Source organism: Notechis scutatus, chromosome 1 (assembly GCF_049901735.1).
Source record: "Notechis scutatus isolate UNSWTSFEM ecotype Mainland chromosome 1, rNotScu1.2, whole genome shotgun sequence".
Lineage (NCBI taxonomy): Eukaryota > Metazoa > Chordata > Lepidosauria > Squamata > Elapidae > Notechis > Notechis scutatus.
This window is the reverse complement of record NC_142009.1, coordinates 28,514,671-28,542,340: the sequence shown is the minus strand read 5'-3', so window position 1 is coordinate 28,542,340 and position 27,670 is coordinate 28,514,671. Positions and strand designations below refer to the sequence as shown.

At 41.6% G+C, this 27,670-nt stretch overlaps 1 protein-coding gene across 1 annotated transcript; it reads left to right on the top strand.

Moving 5' to 3' along the window:
- The first annotated feature begins 16 nt into the window (after positions 1 to 16).
- Positions 17 to 27,379, top strand: CHRNA2 (cholinergic receptor nicotinic alpha 2 subunit). The gene is made up of 6 exons (XM_087959810.1): positions 17 to 801; positions 7,361 to 7,518; positions 9,025 to 9,069; positions 11,375 to 11,484; positions 21,577 to 22,669; positions 26,926 to 27,379. The coding sequence occupies exons 1-6, from the start codon at positions 732 to 734 to the stop codon at positions 27,049 to 27,051; spliced, it is 1,602 nt and encodes a 533-aa protein (XP_087815936.1). The 5' UTR covers positions 17 to 731; the 3' UTR covers positions 27,052 to 27,379.
- Positions 27,380 to 27,670: the final 291 nt, after the last annotated feature.

Here is a 27,670-nt window from a genome sequence, read left to right as displayed (position 1 = left end):
GTATCTGCTGAAAAGATCTAACTCACCCTGGTGTATATGAACGTAAACATGTATGTGACTTGCAAAATGTGAATGTATGTAAGGTGCAGATATCCTCCTCCCTCCTTCTCTCTGTTATGTCTCTCTCTGTGTGTATTTGTGGTGCTTAAGCCCTAATCAATGTGTCCTGTTTTAGAAAGGAGCAAAAAAACAACTGCCTGAATCCCAGTTCTAGCACTGGAGGTTCAAACCTCCCCCACATTCCTACCATGAGGAATTAATTTCACCTTTTCTCTTGTAACCCTAGGCATATCTTGTTTAAAACATAACTGGATTGTTAACAACAGTCCTACTTCCTTCCTCATGATATCATTCTGTTAGGGTCCTAGGTCCTATTGTCCTTGCCTGCAGATTTGCTTTAGTGTTCTTTTCCTTCTTTTATTCCCATGTAAATGTGGGACAACATGTTTGACCTGTCTCTACACTGTGAAGGTCCCTGTTGATATTCAAATCTCAGTTGACAAGAAGTTCCTCCAATGACAAGACCAGCCAGCTGTCTTCTAGGAAGGAAGCCAACTGATGCAGCACTGAGCTCAGCTACCTTCCCTGAGGGAGTCAAATAGGATGAACGTGTATTCACCTTCTAGGTATCATTTTGTGAGACTTTGCCAGTGAAAGAGGCAACTGACCAAATTTTTTATCCTGGGGCCAAGAATTTCAGGGGGAAGTGATGAACAACAACCTCTGAGAAGATGGAGCTGTTTATGAGTGGATTTCCAGCCACCTGGATCATCCTATCCTTTTGGTTTGTGCTGCTGTCAGGTAAGGGACAACTATGTTTTCCCCTCCACCACCTCAATTACCTCCCTCTTTAAACAGTGTCTTATTATGCAAATTAGTATAGAGAGTGATTAATGGGATGTTGCAAAGGAATACATAAACTAGAGTAAAAGAAGAAGTTTGAGATGTTCCAAATGTCAAATCAGTTAAAGAGATTTATTTTTTATTACTCAATGGGTATCTTCTGGAGTGTCTATAAGATTTCAGGAATTGGGGGAATAATTTTATACTGGTTTTACTCCTGAGTAGGTAATACCTGTCAGTAGGGGATGAGTGGTCAAGGTTATAGGCTCTTACATATGGGGTGCTGCCAATGTCCATCCTCTCACCTGTGTCATTTAGCATTAATTAAAAATTGCAGGAGGAAATCATCCACTGGTTGGGGGAGAGGTATCACTGATTTATTGGGTGTACTTCTCTATTCAGAGCCAAAGAGGAAATGCTGTAGAAGTAATTTCCCAGTGTCTGGAATTGAATCCTGATGAGACAGTGTGGCAGTTTGTTCAGTGACTATATAGTGGTTAGGTGGCTCCCCTGGTGACTTTAGAAGACGTTGTCTTCTATCCAAAGGAGCACGTCTATAACTTGGAAGGTTCCTGTATTTATGGCTTTGCCTAGATTTATAGGTAGAAACTGTGATTATGAGTAAGCAACTTTGGCTGATGGGTCAATTGCAGCTTTTTAGAGTAGGAAACTGGCAACAGGAATTCATGTCATCATGATCTCCAGATGGGGTTACTGCAATTCACTCTATCAGAGACTGTCCTTAATGACTGCTAGGAAATTGCAGTTGGTGTAAAAAGCAGTAGCATTTGTGCTGATAAAGTCCAGTTCTATTTTGTGACTATTGCATAAGTGCAATTCAAGTGATGGTTTTAATTTATTTAGTAGTAAAGGATAAAAACCCAAGATACCAAGAAGCAATCTACTCCAAGCTAACTTTGGCTGGTCTGTCTGTACCCTTCTCAGGGAGGTATGATTTATGTTCCGGGACATCTGTGGGGTAGCTCTGTATCTAGTTGAGTCCTTGGATCTGCTCCTTGTCCCATATGTCTGTTCCTACACACACACTCCATATCTTTGATACTTTCCCATAAGTTTTGTTTTTCTTGTCATTTCTTGGAGACATCCTTCCTAATCCTTCAGAATGTCCAGTTCCATGATATCTATCCAGATTCCCTTCTGTCTGTTAGAACCTCTTTGTTTCAGATTATGATTCTTAGCTCTGTTTCCATTTGTTCCCTTAATACTTCTTCTCCCCCCCCCCTTTTTTTCCCCCCCTAATTAAAAACTCGCCGCCCCCCACCAAAACCCCCCCCTAATTTCTGTTTGCTGACAAACCCCCTGGCATTCATGGGAAGGCAAGTGTCAAAAGCAGCACCATGGCAGACAAAGCATGCATTTTGCCCCCTTTTGAATGGAATGATGCATCTTCAAAAGGGTGGGAGTGTTCATGGATTGCAACCCTCTGCCATCTTGACAATTTTAAACTTCTGTCCCTGCTGACAAGCCTCTATTCACTTATGGCCAGTTCTTCACGTTTGTTAGGGATAACATTGTTTACCCTAACTGGTTTGGGTAAAAATAATAAATATGGTATCATGGTTTGTTGATTAAAGTGTGTGTAACTTTAACTGCAAGAATGTAATTAAGGGTGTGGTAATAAAAGCACTATATTAGAAGCGAGGCAATTTCAGCTCTCTCTCTCTGGCTTACTGATCCCTAATTACTGGATGCATTGATGACTGTGTTCTTGCCGAAGGAGTGTTGATTCTTCTCAATGGAGAGAAGATAAAGATTGGACAGATTTATTGTAAGTGTACTGACATTGGCTATTCAACACGGACTTTGCAAATAGAGTATCCCCGACAAGACTTGACTGAAATTGATATATGACTAATGGACCGTTACATTTGACTATGCTATAATTCTTAAATGGAATAAACAATATTTTTGATAGCACAAGCGTATCTGTATTTTTACTACGTGTTAACTAGAAAACTTATCTCACGCATTTACCTGTCTTCCTATCTGACTTCGCTGCACGTTCTGTTTAGTTTGTTTTCGTTAACACCCGTTGGGGAATCCAGGCTTAACAACGTTGAGTGAATTCCAAAGGCAAAATTGAGATGCTTGACTCGAGTCTCGACCTGTACAAATACAGCAATAAACGTATGAACAAGCTGCAAAACAAGGGAAATGTCCTTCTGCATTTTCCTTCATCAGTTGTGAGTTAACCGATGGGTTTTTTGGTGTTGCGTGCTTCTGAGAGTGTTGATTGCACAAGCTTCCACTTGTACGATCTTTTTTTCAGTGCTCCCCCAATGAGCAGATGTAGGGCTGTGTCTGTATTTCAAATCCACTTGCCAACAGCAGGGGGAAAAAATAACCTGGGCAGCCAAGGGGCAGATTAAAGTCTCTCAGATGTAAAATGGCTATTTTTTTCTTTGTGTCAGTCTGCCCCTGGGGACAAGGAAAGCTGCCTGAGCCAAGGGCACCTATTTATTATGTGATTTACTAGCTTTTCCCTTTGCTGGATTTGTTTCTACCCTGACAGTTATTTGGCACAGTAGTTTGTCAGTTTATCCAAATGCAAATGCATTGCCTCGTCTTGAAGAATCAGAATACAAATTTGCAAATAAATACAGAAACTGCATTGAAAGCAAATACCCACTTAAAAAAGAAAGCATCTGGAAGAGCAAGGTTTTACACCTAGGCAGGAAGAACCAAAGGTACAAATACGGATTAGGCGAAACCTGGCTCAAAAAACAGTAACTGTGAGAGGGACTTTGGAGTCCTAGTGGATGACCACTTGAACATGAGCCAGTGGTGTGTGGCAGCAGCCAAAAAAGCTAATGCAATCCTTGGTTGCATTAAACCAGAGGCATAAAATCAATATCACATGAAATATTAGTACCGCTGTATAAAGCCTTAATAAGACCACACCTGGAATACTGTGTCCAGTTTTGGTCATCACATTACAAAAAAGATGTTGAGACTTTGGAAAAAGTGCAAAGAAGAGCAACTAGAATGATTAAGGGCCTGGAGACAAAAACATATGAAGAACAGTTGCAAGAATTGGGTATGGTCAGTCTAGAGAAAGGAAGGACTAGGGGTGACATGATAGTAGTATTCTGGTTTTTGAGGGGCTGCCATAAAGAAGAGGGGGGTCAACATTTTCCAAAGCATCAGAAGGCAAGACAAGAAACAATGGATGGAAACTAATCAAGGAGAGAAGCAACCTGGAATTAAGGAGAAACGTCCAAACAGTGAGGACAATTAACCAATAGAACAGCTTACCTCCAGACGTTGTGGGTTCTCTAACACTAGAGGCTTTTAAGAAGAGATTGGACAGCCTTTTGTCTGAAATGGTATAGGGTTTCCTGCTTGAGTTGGGGGTTGGACTAGAAGACCTCAAAAGTCCCTCTCAACTCTGTTATTCAGGGTTTTAAAAACTGGGGTGATTGAAGTGGATATTATGTGCAATCTTCAGATTAAGTTTTAAACCAGGATATTGTCTTATACTGTCTTATATTCTCAATTTCTGTAAAGCTGGCAAACTCAGGAAACAAGAACTATTTGAGTTTCTGGAAATATATTTATTGCTGGTAAGGTAACATATCAGAATCTTGAAAACCTGCCAAAGCAATTCTCCTACACAACTTATGCTTAGTGTAATTAAGGCAGTTTTTGCTAAGTCTTTTTTTTCAGGTTTTACACCTCCCTTGGACTTAAGGCTCTCTTTTGCAACAGCCCCATTTCCTCCCTTAATTTTCTTCCAGTCTCCTTTATGTTCTCAAAGATTGTTAGCCTATTACATACAACATACTGCTGCTTATTCAAGACCTGAGCGTTAGGTATTGTCCCTGATATTTTCCAAAAGGTTTTTTGGCTCAGAATGCAAAGACAGTGAACCATTAGTTTTTAAGGATGTCAGCTGTATGAGTCCAAATGAAAGAACTCCTTTGGTACAATAGAGGAGATAAACAAAGAACCAGAAAATCTTTGATGGAATACAAGTCTCATTAGTTAAAAAGGTTCCTATTTCTACTGGCAACTTCACCAGTTGTAATTTGGTCCAAAACTTTGCTCTTAAGCAGGGATCTTCAAACTAGGCAACTTTGAGACTCGTGGACTTCAACTCCCAGAATTCCCCAGCCAGCATGGCTAGCTGAGGAATTCTGAGAGTTGAAGTCCACAAGTCTTAAAGTCCCCAAGTTTGGAGACCTCTGCGCTTGAGTGTACTTCCACCTCAGAATTGGCCTCTGCAATCTTATCTTATTTTATTTTGAATTACCTAAAGATTGGCCATTGAAAGACTTGATGTAGAAAGTTGGTCCCCATGTCTGCTTACCTTTCCAGGTTTTGTAACAAGATGCATTTGTGTGACATACAAGGTTTCAAGCTTAGAAAGCAGGAGGCCATCCATTTCTAGTCCTGTCTTAGGCCCAAAGTCAGCTGGGTGACCTTGGACCGGTGACTCTCTCTCAACTCTACAAAGCAAACAATGGCAAACTACCTCTGAAAATCTTGCCAAGAAAAGTGCATGGATTAATCCAGACAGTCATCAGGATTCAAAAAGTAGATAAAGGCACATGCACACATACCATAAGGACTCCGGTTGGTGTAGAATATTAAAAACAGTTGAAAATAATAATGTATAAACAGCAGATCAACTGTTCATCCTAATCTTTCTTTGGGTGTTCATTTATCTTCAGTAGAAGACAGTATCTGTAAGAGTTGAACTGTGGAGTCTTGATACACCCTGAGCCTGGTTGTTTTCTTGCAGACATTCCATTACCCAATTAGGTGTCATCTCTAACACTGATAATGTTACCTAGGTGGATAATAAAACATCTGCAAGCAAATAACAAGCTTGGGGGGGGGGGAGGCAAGAACTGCACAACAAAAATCAGTTTAGAAAATGCTTCTTTTTCAAACTGTTCCCACAATTCCCATCTCCTTTGGCCATTTGAGAGGTACAACCTTAAGATCTCTAAAGGATCTTAGAAGAGGCAGTATAGTTGTGAAGAGCTGTGAAGATTTCAATTTAATTTTCAGTCTGAAACAGTTCTGCTCCTTACATCGCCTACCCTATGTCACTGAAACGCCTTGAAGGATCTTGGCCATCAGATCTAGTCAAGCCTGGCTGTTTTCTTACCACTGTCATCCCACTGATGCAAACTATGTTTCCTTGCTTCCTTCTGCTTCTGTTATATAACGATATTAAAAATCATAAAGGAGTGTTATGATGATCCAAGCTACAATTGCCATCTTGACTTTTAAGACTGCCCTGCAGATATTACTAGATTCAAAGCTAGGATTTATAATGATTGCGTCTAAGCTTCCATATTTTCTGTTGTTAATTTGTGGCAACATGAAAGCACATATCCTTTCCTTAAGCTTTGTTTGTTTTCTTGAGCTGGTACATTTCCTTTTTATTCATGCCAACTTCTGCTCAAGAGCTTTGCATTTTTGAGTTTTTCTACATATAAATGTGTTTGTTTGTGCATAATGCAATATTGGTGCAAGTTCCAGTAATGCTTATCACTAATTTGTTTTGATAGTTTGTTCTCTCTCTCTCTCTCTCTCAGTCTCCCCCCTCATTTGTTTCCAATGTTTTAATCTGGATGCCTGCACTGAACTGAACGAACCCTTCTTCCAGCTTTAGGATTCTAGTAATTGATTGTTTGATTTAGCAAATTTATATAGCTGCCCATCTACTCTTTGATACTAAAATGTTCACTACCTTACTGGCTGCAAAAATTACCACAGTCTCCTGTGAGTTCACACCAGTATGTAAGAGCTTATGGAGTTTGTTGTCTTTGCATAGATTTTGACATGGGAACCCCTTACATCAGTGATCCCCAACCTTTTTGACGCCGCGGCCCGGTACCGGCATCAGCTGGGCGCCGTGGCCCGGTCATGCGCCGCATCAACTGGGCGCCGCCATCTTTTTGACGAAAAGATGGCGGCGCAGCGCTCGGTGAGCTTTTTCGGGTAGAAATGGCTTTCTACCCGGAAAGCTCATCGAGCTGGCGCCGCCATCTTTTTGATGAAAAAGTGCTTCCGGTGAGCTTTCTACCGGAAAAGCCCACCGGAAGCACTTTTACCAAAAAGATGGCGGCACCCAGCAACCAGCGGCCCGGTAAGACTTGTTCTGCGGACCGGTACCGGTCCGCGGACCGGCGGTTGGGGACCCCTGCCTTACATGATACAGCAGTCTTGCAAGATCTGCGGTGAGGGGTTTTTTTTTTACTTATTTGAGTCACCAATATGCTCAATAAAGTTGCTGATTTTGCCTTTACAGGGTTGTCAGAATGATTAATGTAAGAAATGTGGAAGGATTGTTCAGCTTAAGTATTTTAAAAAAAACACATCTGGTCATGTTTGAACATTGATCTCAATATTTAATTTCATTGTTCAAACTGTTTTAGAAGTTAACTTGCAATACTTATTTTGCAATATTTGAGAATGATATGGCAGTTTTTAAAAGTTTGGTTAGACTGACTTTAACAGGGCTGTGTGTTCCTAGTTGTAGAATCTGCATCTCCCCAAAGCCGGACAGAGACACAGGCAGAAGAAAGGCTCTTCAGATATCTTTTCCACGCTTACAACCGGTGGTCCAGGCCGGTCCCCAATACTTCTGATGTTGTGATTGTCCGGTTTGGACTGTCCATAGCTCAGCTAATTGATGTGGTATGTATACGAACTGGCACTTGATCTTTCTGTAGCACTTTCAGCAAAAAAAAATATTTGTAGCTGGAGAAAACATGTATGAATTGTATTGCCAATATACTATGACAATAAGAGAAAAGGTTCAGGTTGAATCCCTCTTTTGGAATTGGCTTTGCAGTTTCAAAATGAATGCGTTTGGGGATTTTTTTTCTAAAAAAATGATTCATGTGATATGTGTCAGGATTCCAGCAGTTATCCCAGTTAAATCATGAGTCTCAAGCCAAACTTCCAAAACTTCAAAAGGATTTATTGGGAGTTAACATGTCCGGCACTGCCTGGATGTAGCCGACTCAGACACATAATTCATTGTCACCCTTGACCCTGGTTTTCCCCCACCCCCCCGGGTGTATCATAATTCATATTCTCCAATGAGACACATCCATAGCCAAGAGTCATCAATCATGTTCTCCAGTTAGAATTTTGCACGGCAGAAACTTCAGTCATCTAGTTACTATCTTTGAAAAACTATTTATGGAATGCACTTTTGCTTTCCAAGCTGCCACACTGCTCTTTCAAACCCCTTTCCCACCTCCCTTTCTGTTGCCAACTCTAAAAAGACCATAGAAATATTTTATGAGTTGACAATAAGTATCATGGAAGATGATATTCTTCTTCCATGAATACGGAAGAAGAATATCATATTTGGTGACAGGAAACAGGCAGGGATATATGTTTCTTTAGACATTTTGGAAGACACATAGCAATAGCACCTAGACCTCTCCATAGTGCTTTAGAATACTCTGAGTGGTTTACAAAGTCAGCCTATTGCCCCCAAGGATCTGGGTCCTCATTTTACTGACCTTGGAAGAATGGAAGGCTGAATCAACCTTGTACTGGTCAGGATCAAACTTCTGGCTGTGGGCAGAATCAGTCTGAAATACTCCATTTTAACCACTGCGCCACCATGGCTCTTACATAACCAGTTATAACACTCATTCTCAGAGGTCAAAGAGAAGGTATCTGTGCTCTTTGATGAAAAAATGGGATCACTATCCTTAGAGCTTCCAGAGGCTGAGTTCATACAACCTGCTTAAATCGAAACAAACAACAATTATATTGCTGTATTCATGGAATATGCGGTGCCCAAAAAGATAACTCACCTTATGTTTAGCACAAGGGTCTTCAAACTTTGCAAGTTTAAGACTTGCGGACTTCAACTCCCAGAATTCCTCAGCTAACATGACTGGAGGAGGAATTCTGGGAGTTGAAGTCCGCAAGTCTTAAACTTGCAAAGTTTGAAGACCCTGGTTTAGCACAATGGCTTGGTTCACACAGCCTGCTAAGGCAACAGTCGAGTTTCTGCTATATGCCAAAATTTCCAATTTTATCCTTGTGTAGCATGCTGAAGAAGCCAGCCATACAAGTACAGAATTTACCCTACTTTTTAGGGTTCAATGCAGTGACAGGATTTAATGTGTGTCTTTCTATTCAATCCAAATACCTCTATTTTTTTCTTTGCCTATGAAGGATGAAAAGAATCAAATGATGACCACAAACGTTTGGCTGAAACAGGTAAGCAGGACAGGTATAATCTAGTACAGTGGTTCCCAAACTTTTTCAGTCCACTGCCCTCTTGGTGCTACAAACTCATCCTCAATGCCCTTCACCCAGGGGCGGGATTCAAATTTCTGTGGGCGTGGCCTAATTTGAGGGTGTGGTTTGCTGGTAAAGTGACTGGGTAGGTGTGGCTTGCTGGTCACATGACTGGGTGGGCGTGGCTTGCTGGACCCGTGACTGTTGGCGTGGTTTGCTGGTCACGTGACTGGGTGGGCGTGGCTTGCTGGACACGTGACTGTTGGCGTGGCTTGCTGGTCATGTGACTGGGTGGGCGTGGTTTGGTGACTGGCAATCCAAATACAAGTGGTCCTCACTTAATGATCGGTTGCTTAGCAAGTGTTCTAATTTATGACTGGCCTCCCCAGAACTACTTGACCTGTTTTTGGAGTTTTGACAGCCATGCACACACATATACACATGCTCCCTTCCAACCCTGCTGAAGCAGGTCATTGGACTAGATTGCTCTCCTTTCCCAACGCTGCATTCGGGGCGAGGCCCCGCTGCCCTGAACATGGTGGCAGCGGGGGGAAGTTTGAAAAGGAGAGCAAAGCCACTCTGGCTTTTTGCTCACTCTGGCTTTGCTCTCCTTTCCCAACACTGCATTCAGGGCGAGGCTCCACCGCCCCGAACACGGCGGCGGCGGGATGTTTGAAAAGGAGAGCAAAGCCACTCTGGCTTTGCTCTCCTTTCCCAACGCTGCGTTCGGGCTGAGGCCCCCAGGATCACCCCATTGAGCTCCTTGCACCAGAGCGTGCAAGTCAATGGGGTGATCGTGTGGGGTCTTGCCTCGAACGCGGCAGCGGCGGGATTTTTTCTCACCCCTGAATTGTGCCCTGCTGCTCACTTCCAGCACCCCCTTGCCACCTCCTAGCGCCCCCTGCCAGCCCCCTTGCCTCTCAGCGCCCCCCCTAAGGCTCCCCCCCCAGGGGGCAGTACTGCCCACTTTGGGAACCATCTAGTACAATTGAAGCTGGGAGACTCAAAAGATTGATTATCCACATGCAACAATATTATATGGATCTTGTGCCATGTAAAGGGGGTAGCATCCTCCTTTGTTTTTCCACTTCTAATAGAGAATCCACAGGGCATTATAGCAACCCTTGTGTTATTTTTCCAACTTTTACACGTGTGAATATGGTGGGTGTCTACTGTAGGCTGGCCAATGTATTGTATTCTTGAGAGCTATAGTCTGTTTATTTAATCCTTTTTCAAAACCAGGGAGGACAATGTCTGAACCCACCATCGTTGTGTTCACACCATCAAGTTCAGTAAAAAGCTAACAGCTGCTTTTCCATGATATGGTCTTGGCTACTATTAACCATAGTTAGATTTTTCTGGGTTAGTGTGTCCTATAAATCTACCTGCTTCGTGAAAAAAAATTATATCTCTGACTTTGTATAGGTATCATTACCCCTTACAGCTCTGGTTTGTAATTTGAGGGCCTTCTTGGACTCCTGGCTCCTGATGGAAGGGCACGTGGCAGCTGTGGCCAGGGGAGCCTTTGCACAAATCCACCTTGTGCACCAACTGAACCCATTGCTCGACCAGGAGGCCTTGCTCACAGTCACCCATGGCTTAGTCATTTGGATTACCCATTTGGATTACTCCAAGGGGGCTGCCCTTGGAGACCATTCAAAAACTGCAAGTGATCCAGAATTCAGCAACACACACAGTTTGGGTTCCCTACAGATCACCCAAGTAACACCACTACTGCACATGCTGCACTGGTTTCCAGTTGCTTTCTGGTGCAATTCAAAGTGTTGATTAACATTTCAAAGATCCATAGGGCACAGGGCCAGGTTATTCGCAGGAGTGCCTCTTTTGAGGGTATCTACTTGTCTTACAAGATTAGATGAGATGGGTGTGCTCCAGGTCTCCACTTTTTCCTGTGACCTTCCAGTGGGACCTCAGAGGTGTGCCATCCCAGCCCTTTTGAAGATCCTCCTACCTGAGATCAGAGGGATTCCTTCCCTTTTAACCTTCTGGAGGGCTGTGAAGTCCTGATTCTTGCCCCAAGTATTAATCGAGAACCATGGTTGAGCTATGAGGATGTTTGATCTACTGCATGGGAAGAACAATATCTTTCTTTTTAACTATGTTTTATGAATTGTTTTGAGCCATTTAGATTCATTGTATGGGATGGGTGGTCAAATAAGTTTCGTAAATAAACAAATAAAGAAACAATCTTTGTTGTACCCTTGTAAATAATCACATCATCCTGTTAGAAAGGAATGAACACTGACTTCTTCCTTACCACCAGGAATGGAATGACTACAAGCTTCAGTGGAATCCAACAGATTTTGACAATGTTACTTCTATTCGAGTACCTTCCGAGATGATTTGGATCCCAGATATTGTGCTGTATAACAAGTAGGTGATGGGTTTGTACATCTGGATGAATTGGGACAGTGACAAATACAAATGTAAACAAATCTCAACATTGTACTGAAAAAAAGTCTTCCTTAAAAACGTAACATAGAAAGACTAATGCAAAGGAAAACACAGAGATAGATTTCTAAACTAAATGTCATGAAATAAAGGAGCTGAATGAAGCCTAGTCCAGAATGATTATGAACACTGGGAAATGGAGGTAAGGGTTGTTAGATATTTTATACCTATGGGAACAAATTTGGAGGCAACGTATGTCTGTTGGTGGTAACTCCGACATTCTGCCTATTGTGTATTCAGATGGATGCTCCTTGAAACTGAATGTTCCCACTGAGCCACATTGGACCAAACATTTACAAATGTAATGGCTGCATTAATATCAGATGCTAAATTTGGTTCTCTTGACCTTCACTAAAATTTCTTTGGGGGCTTAATGTACGATGTGAATGAAGATAATAAATTCTGTAATTAGATTAAAAAAATTATGTGAACATTGCCTGAATAAATTTGTGGAGTGGTTGCCAACTGCTTTGATACTAACCTGCTGCAGAGCAAAGTGATGTCTTCTAACTTAATTTCAAAAGTTGGCTTCCACAAAGCTCCGAGTTTAATTCGGAATGACTGGTTTTGAGGGACTTTTCCCTTGTCACATGAATGAAGATCAACAGCAAATCTGAGTTTCAGGGGAGAGAGACTCTTCCATTTCCATGAACTTCCATAAGAAGAAACAAAAAATCAAGATGGCGGTCAGGACATGTGATCAAAACCCTATTATTGTTTAATGTAGGGGTGTCCTACTTTGGCAACTTTAAGACTTATGGACTTCAACTCCCAGAATTCCCCCACAGCTGGGGAATTCTGGGAGTTGAAATCCATAAGCCTTAAAGTTGCCAAAGTAGGACATCCCTGTCATGCCTTTGGTAGAGTTGGACTCTGAGGGAGAGGAGGAACAGCCGACAGGGAGTGGAGGTGTGGCTCCGGAGGTTGTGGAGGAGGCTGGGGAAGGGCAGAGGCCAGCTGGGCAGTCAGAGGAAGAACCAGGCCCATCCCCTCTGCATCCTAGGACACACAGGGAGGAATGGAGAAGGCAACAACTTGGCTTACGAGAGAGGAAGCGGCCATGATTCTCCTCATTGGTTGCAGCTCGGGAGACTAGTAAATAAGAGAGACGATTACAACACAGCGTTGCCAGAAGCAAAGCATGTGTTATTTTGGGTGGAAGTTATCTGTCCTTCCAACAGACTGTGCCTTGTTATCTCCTTGAATTTGGTAATTACTTATCCTGGCTCGTTGTAGAAATTTCATCATTGTTTGGTTTTTTATTTCACCTCTATCTGCTCATTAAGTTCGGACTGTATTGCTTTCTTTTGAAGACTATTTTTGGGTACGTTTTGTCTCCAACTGAGAATTATTGAACAGTGGGGCCAAGTTGGAGGCATTAAAGTACATTTATTTACATTTTGGAGTTTGTTACGTTTTGTTACTCTGGGTCATCACAATCCCGATGTAATGTGTTGCATAATGCACATAAAAATGGAGTGGAGTTTCCATCACAGGATCATGACTACTGTCTTCTTCTTTAAAAAAAAAACATTCCATGATGCCTCTGCTCATTTCTCCCAAATGTGACTTTTTGCACTTCAAATATTAGGGATAAAGATAAGATTGTTTTTGTGGAAAGCATAGTACATGTCCTTGGCATTCATCTATCTTCTTGTGTACAATTTGAGAGGATGTTAGAAATGCAAATGAAATAGAGGCACACTGGCAGCATCCTATGTAGAAAAAAACCCTACACAGATGTTCATTTTCTTAAACTGAAGATAAGCCAACTTTTTCTGTGTGACTGTGGGAGTTAAGATCCAGAGTTTATCAGGGCAGAGATATCCTAACTATATATGTAACCACACACACATGCTCAAACATATATGTACATGTTTAGTACTTTGAGGTTAGTTGATCAAGAAACAGATAGCACAAGAAATTCCAGAACTCAGTTTTAGTGATATAGATTTTAATAACAGAATCTTGAAAGCTTGTCAGATTTCCTTTCCTTCTCTCCTACATCAGAAAGAAGCAGTGCAAAACAAACTTAAGTTTCTTTTTCATTGTTTTTCCCCCCCTGGGCTAAACTTATAAATTCATGGTTGGTCATTACGTATCTTCTCCAAGATCATCTCGGTGTTCCTCTACATTGTGTGTGTGAGACAGAGTGAGGGTGTCTTAGTTACTGCTATTAATTTTACTTGTTAATTTTGATGTGGGTGGAACATGTCCAAGTAATCCCCTGAAAGGTGAGCAAAAAGACAGAATATCCACAACCACACCACTTATGTTATGACAAGTTCTATATATTTCAGTCATAAGATAGATCTTCATTTTGGACAATCTTATGAATATTTACATCTGCGTCCTAAAATAAATGAAAAAACATGAAAAAATAAAATAAAAACAAGTGTTAGCTAGTAAGAGGAAGAAGACTTTCAACCATAAATAATTCCAAAAGCATCAACCATCCTTGCGTTCTTGGTAGAATAGCAATACATCTCAAATATAAACATATCTATAAATTATACCCATCCTGCAGTCATGCAGAATCATGCAGGTATTGTCATTTTAGTAATATACATAAATTCCCACCAGCTGCAGACCTCAATAAATGATCTAAGAGAGAGTGATGGAATGATGATACAAAACAGTAAGCTCTAAGAGAAATGAAATGCAGAAGATGCAGGGAGTAATAATTGTCATTCAAAAAACTAGCAGTCATTCTACTTGTACAATATCATATGAACAATCATTTGTTTGTTACGAGTAAAGAGACAGCTTAATAAGATGCTCAATCTTAATACATTCCAATTCAGCAGTTTTCCAATATGCAATTTGCTACTTGTAACTCATGAGACTTAGGATACCATTATGCAAATTGGTATTTATTTCATCCTCATGGTGAGATTTTTGTATCCAGTGAAATATTTTATCAAAATTGGGACATTTGGAGTGAGGCATGCTACTTTTATATCCCCATTGTTCCATTCTTGTCCTGTTTACCAGAAGGCACTGTCTTCTGGTGGAGGTAGGCTGTTAAGTTAGATGAATCTGTGATTGCTTCAACAAACCACACTTGTTTGGTTTGACAGATATGATCTCTCCAGATTCATAAATGGCCTTGAGCAAAATTTGTGGTCTCTCTGCAGTTCCAAACTTGTGCTGCGTTTTGGGTTTGTTCTTGAAAACAGCAAATTTGTATCTTAATAAATTAGTTTCTGCAATCACACTGCACACACACTCTATGATGATGTATTCCACTGTCAACTGCTGCTGAAATGTTGTATTCCCTCAGTAGCAATGCAAACTTAAAGGATGATGGCCAGCCTATTATCCTCTAAGGAATACTGGCAAATATCTTTTCTTTCTCTCTTGTGTGCAAATCTTAGTTTAATCCATGAGGAATGGCTTTCTTCAATTGGCTGGTATTATGCTGCCATCAAATGGCCCTCATGAATTCTGTGTTCAATGCTAGTTTATTTGTCTCATGTCTTTGGCATTTTCTTAGTGGTGGGCAGGAAGAGGAGGGGAGGATTTGATGGGAAGGACGATAGAAAGGATTGTCCAGGATATGCATAAATATACCAGATTTGGTATATTTAGCAACAAAGATGGTAAGGGGTACAGAGGCTAAGCCATAAGATGAATGGTTTTTTTTTTTTTAAAACAAGTTTTATTAAAAGTTTCAACAACAAACAAATCATTACATATTGAATCTTTCCCTGTCTTTCTACAATAATTTCCCCAATATTCTCATAAAACACAAACAAACACAAACAAACATAAAAAAATCTTTTAGTAAAGTACCTTGGCCCCAGTTACCTCTCTTTGCATGGGCTAAAATAATAGCACATATCACTCTTCACATTTCTATCTTATTTAATCCATCTTAATTAAATCATTAAATTTGTATCTTTTGCCCATTCATTTATCCCTCTATCTCTTCTTATAATAAAAGAAAAATTTCTCCTGAAATCACTAATCAGAGTATGATGCCTTTCTATCCTCCCCTAAGTTAGTAAAATTAACATTCAGCATAACAAATACCCAATTTGGTTCTGCTTGGTACATTCTATCCACCAAAAATGTTTAAATACATTGTATCCTCCTTTCCTTCGATATTTTATTACATTTTAAAAATCAATCATTAATAAAAACTTCAACATTTTAATTTCTTATTAAATCTTAAACCATTCTAATTTACTATTTCAAATATAAATGTTACAATACCATCTTCTGTACCTTAGCAGAATCTTTCTTACAGAAAATTATATTTCATCCTTTGTCTCTAAAAAAATCCCTCTTCTCCCATCCAATTTTAAAGCTTTGAGGCTTTTCTCCGCCTTTCCCCTTTCTTTCTTCCCCCACCAAATCTTCCTACCCCCTTCTTCTTCTAACCTCTGCCTTGCTGGGATCCCTTCTCTGTTGCGTTCCCTTTTTCTCTTGTTTGTTATCATTATATTTGTTTTGCATCATATTTTTCTCTTTCTCAAATGTTTTTTTAGATCTTAAGTCCTTCATTTTCCTTGCTCTCTTCCTTCCTTCTTCCTTAGATAAGTTTTGGGATTCAATGAAGATGGCGTCTTCGTCTCTTCCTTGTTGTTCTTCTTCCGTTTCCATCTGTTCCATTGTCTGTTGGTAATTAACCAGCGCCATTTCTAGAAATAGAAAAGCTTTTTCCATGCCATCTTTGCAGATTGCTTTTGTTTGCTCATATTCATCCCTCAGGTCTTCAAAAAGGAAAGCCATTATAAATAAATCTTTTCTTTTCTTTATTCCTCTTTCTTCTTACACCAACCAAATATTCCGAGAGAAAGGCAAAACAATCCCAAAATCCACAATTCTCAATAAATCCAAGCAAGCCAAAATTCCCCTTCCTCTTCCAGGGGTGGTATCAAACAAATAGAAATAAAGAATCCAAGTCTATATTTTAAAGCCTTATTAAGATTGTATTTCTGTCCTCAAGTCTTCAAGGCATCTCCTCCAACAAGATCCAAATTTATATATTTTCTTTATCCTCTCCCTTCCGGCTTAATTCCGTCGGGAGGAGAGTAAACTTTCCCTTCAGCACCTCAAAATAGCCGCTTTTTTTTCTCTTGTGGAAGAAATCATCAGAAAACCATCTTTTCCAGGAATTAAATTAGATAAATCTCAAAGCCCTGGGTCGACCAAGAAGAACTTTTACTTTCAATAACTTTCTCTTCTTCCTCCTGCGCATACTTGCCCGGCTGTCAACTTCTTTGTGGCGGCCATTACGGACCGCCGCTGCACCGTCCTGGTAACAGGGGGTTCTGCCGGCCAGGGAGGGGGTCTGCAACACCCCCAAACCCTTCCTCCGGATCCCCTTACCTTCAGCTACCCCTGCAGGGCAGCCTTGCTCCGCACCCGTCCGGTCGGAGCCCCAAAACGGCTAGCGCGGCAGGGATCGCGCAGCTTCGCGAATCCCTACGCGCTCGTGCCGACAAACCGGAAACTGAAGATGAATGGTTAAGGGAACTAGGTATGTCTAGCATATTGAAGAGAAGGATTAGGGGTTACCTGATAGCTGTCTTGTAGTATTTGAGGGGTTGTCACCGAGAAGAGGGAGTCCACATTCTCCAAAGCACCTGAGGACAGGACAAAAAATAACAGGTGGAAGGTCATTCAAGAGAGATCCTACCTAGAACTATGGAGAAATTTCCTGACAGTGAAAACAATCAATCAGTGGAACAGCTCAAGAAGTTGTGGGTGTTCCATCACTGGAGGCTTTTAAGAAGAGACTGGACAGCTACTTGTCTGGAATGATATAGTGTCTCCTTTTCGAGCAGGAAGTTGATCTAGAACAGTGGTCACCAACCAGTGGGCTGGGAACCACTTGTGGTCCGTGAGAAAATTTTGGTGGTCCGCAGAGAAATGTCACCCTCAAAGCAATTAATCCAGGCTGCGCGGGAACACAAGGCTGTGCTGCCCACATGGCCTGCGGGAACACAAGGCTTGCGTTGCTTGCATTGTGAACAACACTCGGTAGTGAGGGGAGGGGGGAAAGGGCGGAGTGGGGGAAAGTTGCCCCACTCACCCATGCGCCTGGCCTGGCCACTGGGCTGCTTCTTTCTGTTTCTTTCTTCTTATGCTTTTGGTTGCATGCAAGGAAAGCAGCAAAAGTCTTTCTTTCTCTCCCCCAAACTGCCAGAAATGAGTCTTTGGGACCCTTCAAGAGGCTGCGCCAGCGCGACAAGTCTCACAAAGACTCATTTCTGTCGGAGTTTGGGGAAGAGAAAGAAAGACTTCTGCTGCTTCTGCTGCTTTCCTTGCATGAAGCCAAAAGTCTCCCCTCTCCCCCGAGAACCAAGCTGGAGACAGTATCCTGCAATCCCAAATAAAGAATGATCGATTGGTAGGAAAGGGGAATTTTCCTGCAGACTTTTTTGGGGATTTTCCCAGGGTCTCCGGTCCGTGGGATTTAAAATTATGAGTTTGGTGGTCCCTGAGGTCCAAAAGGTTGGCGACCTCTGGTCTAGAAGACCTCCAAGTTCCCTTCCAATGCTGTTTATAATATATTGATCTGGAGGGAGTGGTTCATTTAACTCTTTTCCACATGCTGCTGCTGCTGCTGCTGCTATGATCTAGCCAATCCAGCGGTCATCATCAGAAATGATGAAGGGAATAGCAGACTATGAATTCTTAAAATTATGCAAATTGTAAAGTGCTGATGTTTGAATTAAAATAATATTGAGTTGTGAAATGTGCAAATCCAGGTGCTTTCTGAGCAAATAGCCACATCAGCTCTCATCTGCCGATGCTTATACATCAATATATTATCACCCTGCGCAAAAGCATCACTTAAATATGCGCTACAATTGCTGTGAGGCTGGAATCAGTTATAGTTTCTGTTCCCCTTTGAAGGTCAAACAGTTTTTGGAGATAATTTGATATTTTTGATTTCAGTAGCTCTTTTGTTTGAAAGTTGACAATTATTCCGCTGATTCTCAAAACAAACACCTTGTAGGCACCCCACCCTCTATGAGATGAGTTTACCGCTGGTATTTGTGGTGGAGGACAGCCTCTCAATGAGGAAGGTCACAGGTTTGGTTACCAGCATCACCAGATAGAGCTCAGAAATTCATCTGAAATCCTACAAAAGTATTGGTAGGCAGCAAAGAACAAATTTTACATTGTCCCTAAAGTGAAGGGTCAGAAAAAGCTGGTGTGAACAAATGGTTTGATGAACAGAGCTTGCATGAGGGCTAATAAATACAAATTCTGGTGGCTGCTATTAAAATGAATACTGATTTCCAATCTGATGTTAATCTACCCCATTAATTCTTCTTTACATGTGGCTTTTCAGTTCCAAAGTCATCTTCAAGTAGTCCAGCTCAAGAGTCGCCCACCTTTTGGACCTCAGGGACCACCAAACTCATAATTTTAAATCCTAGGGACCACTAACTGGTTCTGTGGGCATGGCCTAATTTGTGGGTGAGGCTTGGTGGTCATGTGACTGGCTGGGCATGGCTTATATGTAAATATTATAAATATTTATATAAATATTGAATTTTTTATTAAAAAAGAGCAACTTTTACCCAAAATCAGGCAAAGCAGGCAGGCAGATTGAGTTGCTCACAGAATCACACACATTCAGAGATCTATCTATCTGCCATTGGCTAGCTCAGTCTGTCACATAAAATTTGCTTGCAAGCAAACTCATCAAATTAACTCAACAATACACATGTATGTAAATATTACATTTTTTATATAAAAAAAGCAAGTTTTACCAAAAATCAGGCAAAGCAGGCAGGCAGATTGAGTTGTTCACAGAATCACAGATTCATTCAGAGTTCTATCTATCTGCCATCGGCTACTTGAGTCTGTCACATAAAATTTGCTTGCCATGAGTCTGCACTGAATAATAGAACCTTCAGCCGTAAGGAAAGTTCGGCTGTGTTTAAAAGCAGAGCTGAAGATCTAAAGATTAGCTAGAAAACAAGAAATGCAACCATTTCCTGCTTCCTAGCTAATCTAAATCTCCCGGCACAGCAGAACAGCTGATGGTCGGAAAAAGCAAAAATAGCAATTTAGCAGACAAGTTTGCCGGGTAAGGAGTGAGTGGGTGGGGAGGGTTCCTGTGGGCCATGTGGGCAGCACAGCCTTGTTTTTCTACGTAGCCTGGATTAATTGCTTTGGGAGATGCTCTGGGGGTGACATTTCTCTGCGGTCCACCAAAATGGTTGGTGACCCTTGGTCCAGCTGACATTTCTCATGCTTTCTAAAAGGACAATTTCCATGCAGCTAATTGTAGGCAGCAGTGAAACTTTGTTATACAGGTAGTCCTCAACTTACAACAGTTTGTTTAGTAACCGTTTGAAATTACAATGGCACTGAAAAAAAGTGACTTATGACCGTTTTTCACACTTGTGTCTGTTGCAGCATCACCATCAGTGGTGGGATTCCAATTTTTTTACTACCAGTTCTGTGGGCGTGGCTTGGTGGGTGTGGTTAGGTGGGCATGGCCATGTGACTGGGTGGACGTGGCTTTTTTTTTGCAGCCACCCTCCCATCTTTTTTTTGGGCTTTCTGGGCCTCAGAGGAGCCTCCAGGGGGGTGATTTTGCTCCTAGAAGGTTCCTGTGGGGCTCAGGAAGAAAAAAAAAGCAGAGCATGGGAGGGGCACACAGCACCCCTCCATGCTCTGTTTTGGGATCTTCCTGGCCTCAGAAAAAGCCTCTAGGGGGGCATTTTTGCTTCCAGAAGGCTTCTCTGCGGCTCAGGAAAGCAAAAAATGGAGGGGGCTGAGTCCTCCCTCCATTTTTTGCCTTCCTGGGCCTCAGCAAGGGGAATCCCAGCACAGCTGATTGTATAAACAGCTGATTGTCAGGAGGGAAAAAAAGGAAAGTAATACCTTAAGGGGCAAGTGTCAGGCGGGCAGGGTGAGCGAGCATCGGGTAGGTGGGGCAAGTGAGTCAGGGGCATGGCCAGCCAGAACTTACTACCCATTTGGTGATCCACGCCAAATCCTTGCTACTGGTTCACCAGATCCGATGCGAACTGGCTGAATACCACCACTGATCCCCATGGTCACATGATCAAAATTTGGACGCTCGGCAACTGACTCACATTTATGACAGTTGCAGTGTCCCAAAATCATATGATCACCTTTTGCAACCTTCTGACAAGCAAAACCTTAACAAAACTGCAATGATTCACTTAACAGGTGTGGCAAGAAAAGTTGTAAAATGGGGCAAAACCCACTGAACACATGTCTTGCTTAGCAACAGAAACTTTAGGTTCAGTTGTGGTTGTAAGTTGAAGACTGCCTGTATTTATTTCATGCTCCTTATTTTACATGATTTAGGCCTTAGTAGTTATATTGCCAAAGCCAAATAAGACATAGTTTGTAGCAATCCAGCCAACACACAAACAAATAATTCAGCAGGATTCATTATATAGAAGAAACTTCTTTATATACAATAATATAAAACATGATACATGTATACAATACCCATGCAGCTCTTGCAATGTGGTAGAGAGAAGAAGTAGCAAGTACAAGCACTTTCAAGCAGAGACAAAGGACCCCCCCTATACACAGAACAGTTAAGCTAAGCCATGCCCAGGCTCCAAGTGGTCTCAGTGGCTGACATAACTGTGTCTCAGTCACCAAACAGTCCCCATTGGCTGATTCATTGCCATGGCTATTCCAGTTCATAAATTCTTATACACTGACAGAATATACTATTAAAGCCCCTTCTTATAAGATTACTACATGATGACTTATACTTAATCCTTAACCTAGGATTCAAAATATTGTGTAGATGTATTTTCTTAGTATTAGTAAATAATATTTGTGAACAGAGAAAAATATGAGTTTCAAAATAGTTTTGTTTGTAGGGAGAGGACTGTCTGGTTCCTCAAGGTTTTTGTCACAATAAATCAATATACGAGACGACTTTCTTGATTGGCTTTAACTCAGTGCTGTCCCTATATAATGCCTCAAGATGCAGAAGTTTGTTTAAGGTTAAACAGTCTCCTCTTAACTCCTCTCTTCTTTTCTCTCCAGTGCTGATGGAGAGTTTGCTGTCACCCATATGATAAAGGCTCACCTTTTCTCTAACGGCAGTGTGAAGTGGGTGCCGCCAGCCATCTATAAGAGCTCCTGCAGCATTGATGTAACCTTCTTCCCCTTTGATCAACAGAACTGCAAAATGAAATTTGGTTCATGGACTTATGACAAGGCCAAGATTGATTTGGAAAGCATGGAGCACCACGTTGACCTTAAGGACTACTGGGAAAGTGGGGAATGGGCCATTATCAGTGCAGTGGGCACTTATAATACCAAGAAATATGATTGTTGCAGTGAGATCTACCCTGATATCACTTATAGTTTCATCATCCGCCGTTTGCCTCTCTTCTACACCATTAATCTCATTATCCCTTGCCTTCTAATTTCCTGCTTGACAGTGTTGGTCTTCTACCTGCCATCCGACTGTGGTGAGAAGATCACCCTGTGCATTTCTGTCCTTCTATCCCTCACTGTCTTTCTCCTACTTATCACTGAAATCATCCCATCCACATCCCTAGTTATCCCACTGATTGGCGAATATTTGCTTTTCACCATGATCTTTGTCACCCTCTCCATTGTCATCACAGTCTTTGTTCTCAACGTCCATCATCGCTCACCCAGTACTCACAAGATGCCACACTGGGTCCAGAATGTTTTTCTGCATTTCATTCCCCGCTGGCTCTTCATGAAACGCCCTCCAGTAATAGCTTCAGGGTTGAGGGTGAGTAGTGAAGAAGTAATTGCACAATACGACATGCCTCCAGCAAATCTCAGCACTTCACGGTGTTGGCTGGAGACAGACGTAGATGATAGGTGGGATGAGGAAGAGGAGAATCATGAAGAGATGATTCAGGCTGCCCGGCTACCCCTGCAAAGCAACTGCCACCACCAATGCCTTCAATATCGCTACACCAGTGCTCAACATCTGGGAAGAACATTTGTGGAACTGGTTCATCGCCCAGCCACTATCAAGACAGAAAGTTCAGCTTCATCTGAGCAGGGCATCCAGCTGTCTCCAAGCATCTTGAAGGCACTGGAAGGGGTGCACTTCATAGCAAATCACTTGAGGGCTGAGGATGCAGATTTCTCGGTGAGTCGCTAAGTCTGAGATACTAAGAACAGTTTTTCTGGATTAGAACTTTGGCCTACTCAGTCCATCTTTTGTCATATATCCCCAGCTCTGAGGAATATTGCCCCAGCTTCCACTTAAATCATGTGGAATCACTTAAATTCAGTAGCCTGAAGACTCGTCTGCAAGAGTGTCCTTAGCCCTTAGGCTTAGACCAAGAATCTAAGATGGAATTAGATCTAAAAGAGAAATCAGCCTAGCAGAGTAGAAGGATAGTAGAAGGTAGACAACCTTTTGTGAAAAAAGGGAAGCAGGAAGGAATATAATTTGAATTAGTGCAAAATCACAAATCCCAATATTAACACAGTAATTCAAGGACAAATATTTTTGTGAACTTCTCCCACTCAACCCGCAATGTATATTTTGTTTTTGCTGACTCATTTAACTTATTCTACAGTATTTTTATTTGCGCATAAGAATAATTAGGTTTAATGGGCTTATGCTGATTCAGCCTGCATTGGACTGCACTGTTAATTTATAATTCCATTGTCTGCCAGATATGGCATGCAGTCTTCGTTTTAACCTTAGGAGCTCCTTCCAGCTGAAACTTCATTGGAATTTTACAAGGTGTTCCTTTTCTTTTCAGAAAGAATCAACAAATTGAAGTGATCCATTTTGGCTTTCACGCCACCTGAAGATATGTGTGTGTGTGTGTGTGTGTGTGTGTGTGTGAGAGAGAGAGATGGGACTGGAGGGCTCGTCTAGTTATAGGATATGCAGAACTTTTTTGTTTCCACCCATCTTCCTGAAGGAAGGAAATATCTTAGTTAGGTTTTTCCTTAAAACTGGTTTGTGAAAGAGACCTGAGGCTTTTAGCAGCCTGATCCAGTTACTCAGCCATAAACTGGAAAACAATAACAACAATACAGCTCTATGGCATCATCTCCTAGCTTTAATTACAGTCTCCAACTATGGCAACTTTAAGACTTGTGGACTTCAACTCTCAGAATTCCCCAGCCAGCCATGCTAGGGAAAGGTTGGAGACCCCTGCAAGATCCCCTTAAAGTTGCCAAGGTTGAAGATGTCTGCAAAGTTGGAGACCCGTGCAACACCTTGCCAAAGTTGAAGTCCAGAAGTCTTACAGTTGTCAAGGTTGGAGACCCCTGTAGTAATTTTGATGTCTGTGACTAGAGAACAGCCGTCCTTTCTCCTTCTGGTGAGATAAAAACTGAAGCATCAGTTCTTTGATTTAAAAGTGATTTTTTTGTAACAGCAAGAAAAAAGAAACAGCTAAATGTTCAATTGCAACTGGATAGAAAAGGCATTTAACACAGGTAAAAATGTCACCAGTAGCTCTAATATCAGCCTCTCCTCCTAGGCACCCATGGTGGGATGATGGATAGATAGATATAAAAGCAGGTATCAGGCATCCAAAATTGGCCTCATCCAATTGTTTCTAATCATCCTAGAGGTTGGTCTGCTGGAAATGGATGCTATGGATGCTATCCTTACCCTGAAGAGGCTCACAACCTTCAATTATGGCATGGACATGCCTCCTAACTATTTTTGAATATTATGCTCTCCTGGTGCTGTTTTTGTCTTATTTCCATCCCACAGCAGCAGTAGTTTAAATTTGTCCTAAGGGATTCTAGTTCCTTCCCCAACACAGTTTTTGCATATTAGGATAAATCACAGCCAACGTGGTCAATGATGTTTTCAGTGACTGGAATCTGCCCAACCACCATTGTCCACTTTGTCTGGTGTCACCACACCGCTTTCTTTCAACCTTTAGGCATTTTCGTCCATTATTCTGCTTTTGGCTTGAGGACAGCTTGGAAACTTCCCAGCCAGTTCTGCAAGAACTGACCAGTGGGCTTACACAGGCAAATCCACAATCCAGTTTAGCCACCTCTCTATTTTAATTGCTATAGAACCAGCGTAGTCATCAATTAAGAGAAAAAAGGAAAATGGTGGGATGAAAGAGGGTATATGAAGATTTCCTCTCTTGTCCTACCATTTCAGACCATGTTATCCTCTCTTTCACGTGCCATTCCTCATGGTATTGTCCACTTCCAGAAGCCCAGTAACTCATGGAAACTTGCTTTTATCAGAAGGTTTCTGCCACCTCATGGGTCATGTGTGGTGGTGGGAAGACTGACTTGTAAAGCAACATACACAGATACACAGACACAGACACAGACACACACACACACCCCTTCATACTCTCCAGCTCTCTAGCTAGCAAATGACATTGGGAGCAAGAATCCAACTGGCTCCCTTCTGCCTCACTGGTGCAATCCCACCCACCACCAATCAGCCTGGCTATTTTTGGGCTAGTTAGACACTCTTTGAATGCATATCCACACCTGCACCTTATTGCTTAAGCAATGATAGGAAGTAGAGAAATGGACTTCCTTTGTTTACACAGACACACTGCCTTAAGGAATAGCTCTGGAGACCAGGCTGCTGAAAAAGACGTGATGCCACAAACAGAATGCTATATTACAATGTTTTACTGCCTTGCCTTTATTAGAGCTATTGTTGGAGTGTGAATATCTTGGAGTTGACTGAAACTGAAGCAATGTAAAGCCTCATCAATCAATCAGTCAAGTAATAAAACTTGGAGGGTGGTTAAACTTTCTGTTCCAGGGGCACATTTAGCCCTGGCCAAAGTTGTCTCATCACAAATTAAGAAGTAGCATCAGCATTGGTAGATGTTTTCCAAGCTGAAGGTAATGCTCAGTGGGAAGGGAATCAAAGCCAGCAGAATCCACAACATATTTTCTTTAATTTGCCATGTCATTAAAAGACCTTGAGGCAGAACTGTTAAGGCAGTGCCATCTCTGCTACCATATTTTTCTACAGGCTGGAGCATTACACATTCACAATTGTGACAGGAATCTCTCAGCCAACCACAGTGGTTAGTAGATCATAACTCTCCAATATCATGGGTCCAGGTCGATCTGCCCATAGGAACTCAGTCCCTGAAATTCCTTACGGGGCAAAGTTCACTCTTTTAGCCTGGAGGGACATATTGTGATTTCATACCCTGCCTGAAAGACAGGGCTGGTAATGGTCCAGAAGAAAATATACCTTTGTTTTTCTCTGAACACCCAATGTACAAGAGTAGGGACATTGATCTATATGGCATGTGACACTTGTTGTAGCTCTTTAAAAAAAAAAAACACCCCAAGGCCTCCTATTTCAGGTTCATCCAATTTAGATGGATCTGTGGGCTCCAAATGAATACATCTCCCCACAGTTTGCCAAAGTTATTCCCAGGCAATTTTGTTTTTCATGAATGAAGGAGAATATATATGTTATATATATGTTCCAGGATAATGTCGTAGGATCCAATCTGGGTCAGTTACTGGGGCCAGAGGTTTGTCTTCTGAGCTTTCAGATTCGTGCTGGAGCCCATCTTCAGGGAACTTCTATCTAGCTAAATAAGCTGGGCTAGAGAGAAGTTCCCTAAAGATGGGCTCCAGCACGAATCTGAAAGTTTGGAAGAGTTTGTTTTCCTTAAGCCTGAAGGAACCCAAGTCTGAAGGAACCCAACTAACTGAATAGTTTCATCCAGCACATTGAATTTTCTACCCTATATTCTGTAGAGCTGCCATATCTGGAATACCAAAATCTTGACAACTACTCAGTAGATAATTATGGGATACCATAAAGCAGGGGTCCCCAAACTTGGCAGCTTTAAGACTTGTGGAGTTGAAGTCCACAAGTCTTAAAGTTGCCAAATTTGGAGACCTCTGCCATAAAGTATCCTCTTTGCTGCTATTTAGTGCTCACCTGGATTTTTTTTCAGCCCAACCCTGTTAGTTTTGCTTTCTATCTCTTTTAACTCTGATAGATAATTATTCTATGGTATGGCACATTGATACTTACTATGCCTACTTGCTCACTTAACCTGAGCCATGGTGGTGCAGTGGTTAGAGGGCAGTACTGCAGGCTACTTCTACTGACTGCTGGTTGCCTGCAATTTGGCAGTTCAAATCTCACCAGCCTCAAGGTTGAGTCATCCTTCCATTCTTCCGAGGTCAGTAAAATGAGGATCCTGATTGTTGTGGGCAATATGCTGACTCTGTAAACTCTGTAAAGTGGTATATAAGTCTAAGTGCTAGTGCTAGTGCTAGTGCTAACCTACTGCAGCTGGGACTAAGTTACTGAAGCATTTGTGATATGTTTTTAAGTTTTCCCATCCCAATCATGGTGAATATCAGTTAACTTGATGATTGATCACCCTGGTCATGATTTTTCATTTGTTTCAGGTCAAAGAAGATTGGAAATATGTTGCCATGGTGATTGACCGCATCTTCCTCTGGATGTTTATTTTTGTCTGTTTGCTGGGGACAATTGGACTTTTCCTTCCTCCATTTCTGGCAGGCATGATGTAGCATTGATATGCAGGATGAAGAAGCTACCTTAAAATATATCAGCCTCACAGAAAGTCTCCACAAAAATGCCACCCAAACTTTAATTCAACTTCCTAAAGAAGCCAACAGCAGGATCATCCTCTTGATCCAGTATCTGTTGCCCAGGAATTATTAACGTCATATAAAACCCCCAAAACTTAAACAAAGAACTATAATGCAAACTTAAACAAAGAACAATAATGCAAACTTAAACAACGAACAATAATGCAAACTTAAACAAAGAACAATAATGCAAACTGAAAGAACAATAATGCAAACTTAAACAAAGAACAATAATGCAAACTAAAACTTGAGTTTTTGCGTACCTCTTTTACATATTTTTGTTTTGCCAAAATTCAAGAGAAAATCATGCCACCATTATTCAGCAGTATGACCTGGGGCAGCTGGGTGGGGCCCAAAGGAGGCTTGTGAGCCACATATAGTGCAGTGGCCAGAACTTCTTGATGCTGTGGCTCATTAAGCTTGCCTGCTGTTATTCCAGAAAAGCCAAGGGTAAAGTTAAAAAACTGGTTGCAGTGGGAAAATGTCACGATGAGAACTGAAATAATTTCCAAATTGGAAAAGTGCTTTGATTTAATGA

What these genes read in the sequence shown, in the direction of transcription:
- CHRNA2 (XM_087959810.1), top strand. Translation starts at nt 732, where the DNA reads ATGGAGCTGTTTATGAGTGGATTTCCAGCCACCTGGATCATCCTATCC. An exon ending in TTGGTTTGTGCTGCTGTCAG is followed by an intron (nt 802 to 7,360) that starts GTAAGGGACAAC and finishes TCCTAGTTGTAG; the next exon opens with AATCTGCATCTCCCCAAAGC. An exon ending in TAGCTCAGCTAATTGATGTG is followed by an intron (nt 7,519 to 9,024) that starts GTATGTATACGA and finishes TTGCCTATGAAG; the next exon opens with GATGAAAAGAATCAAATGAT.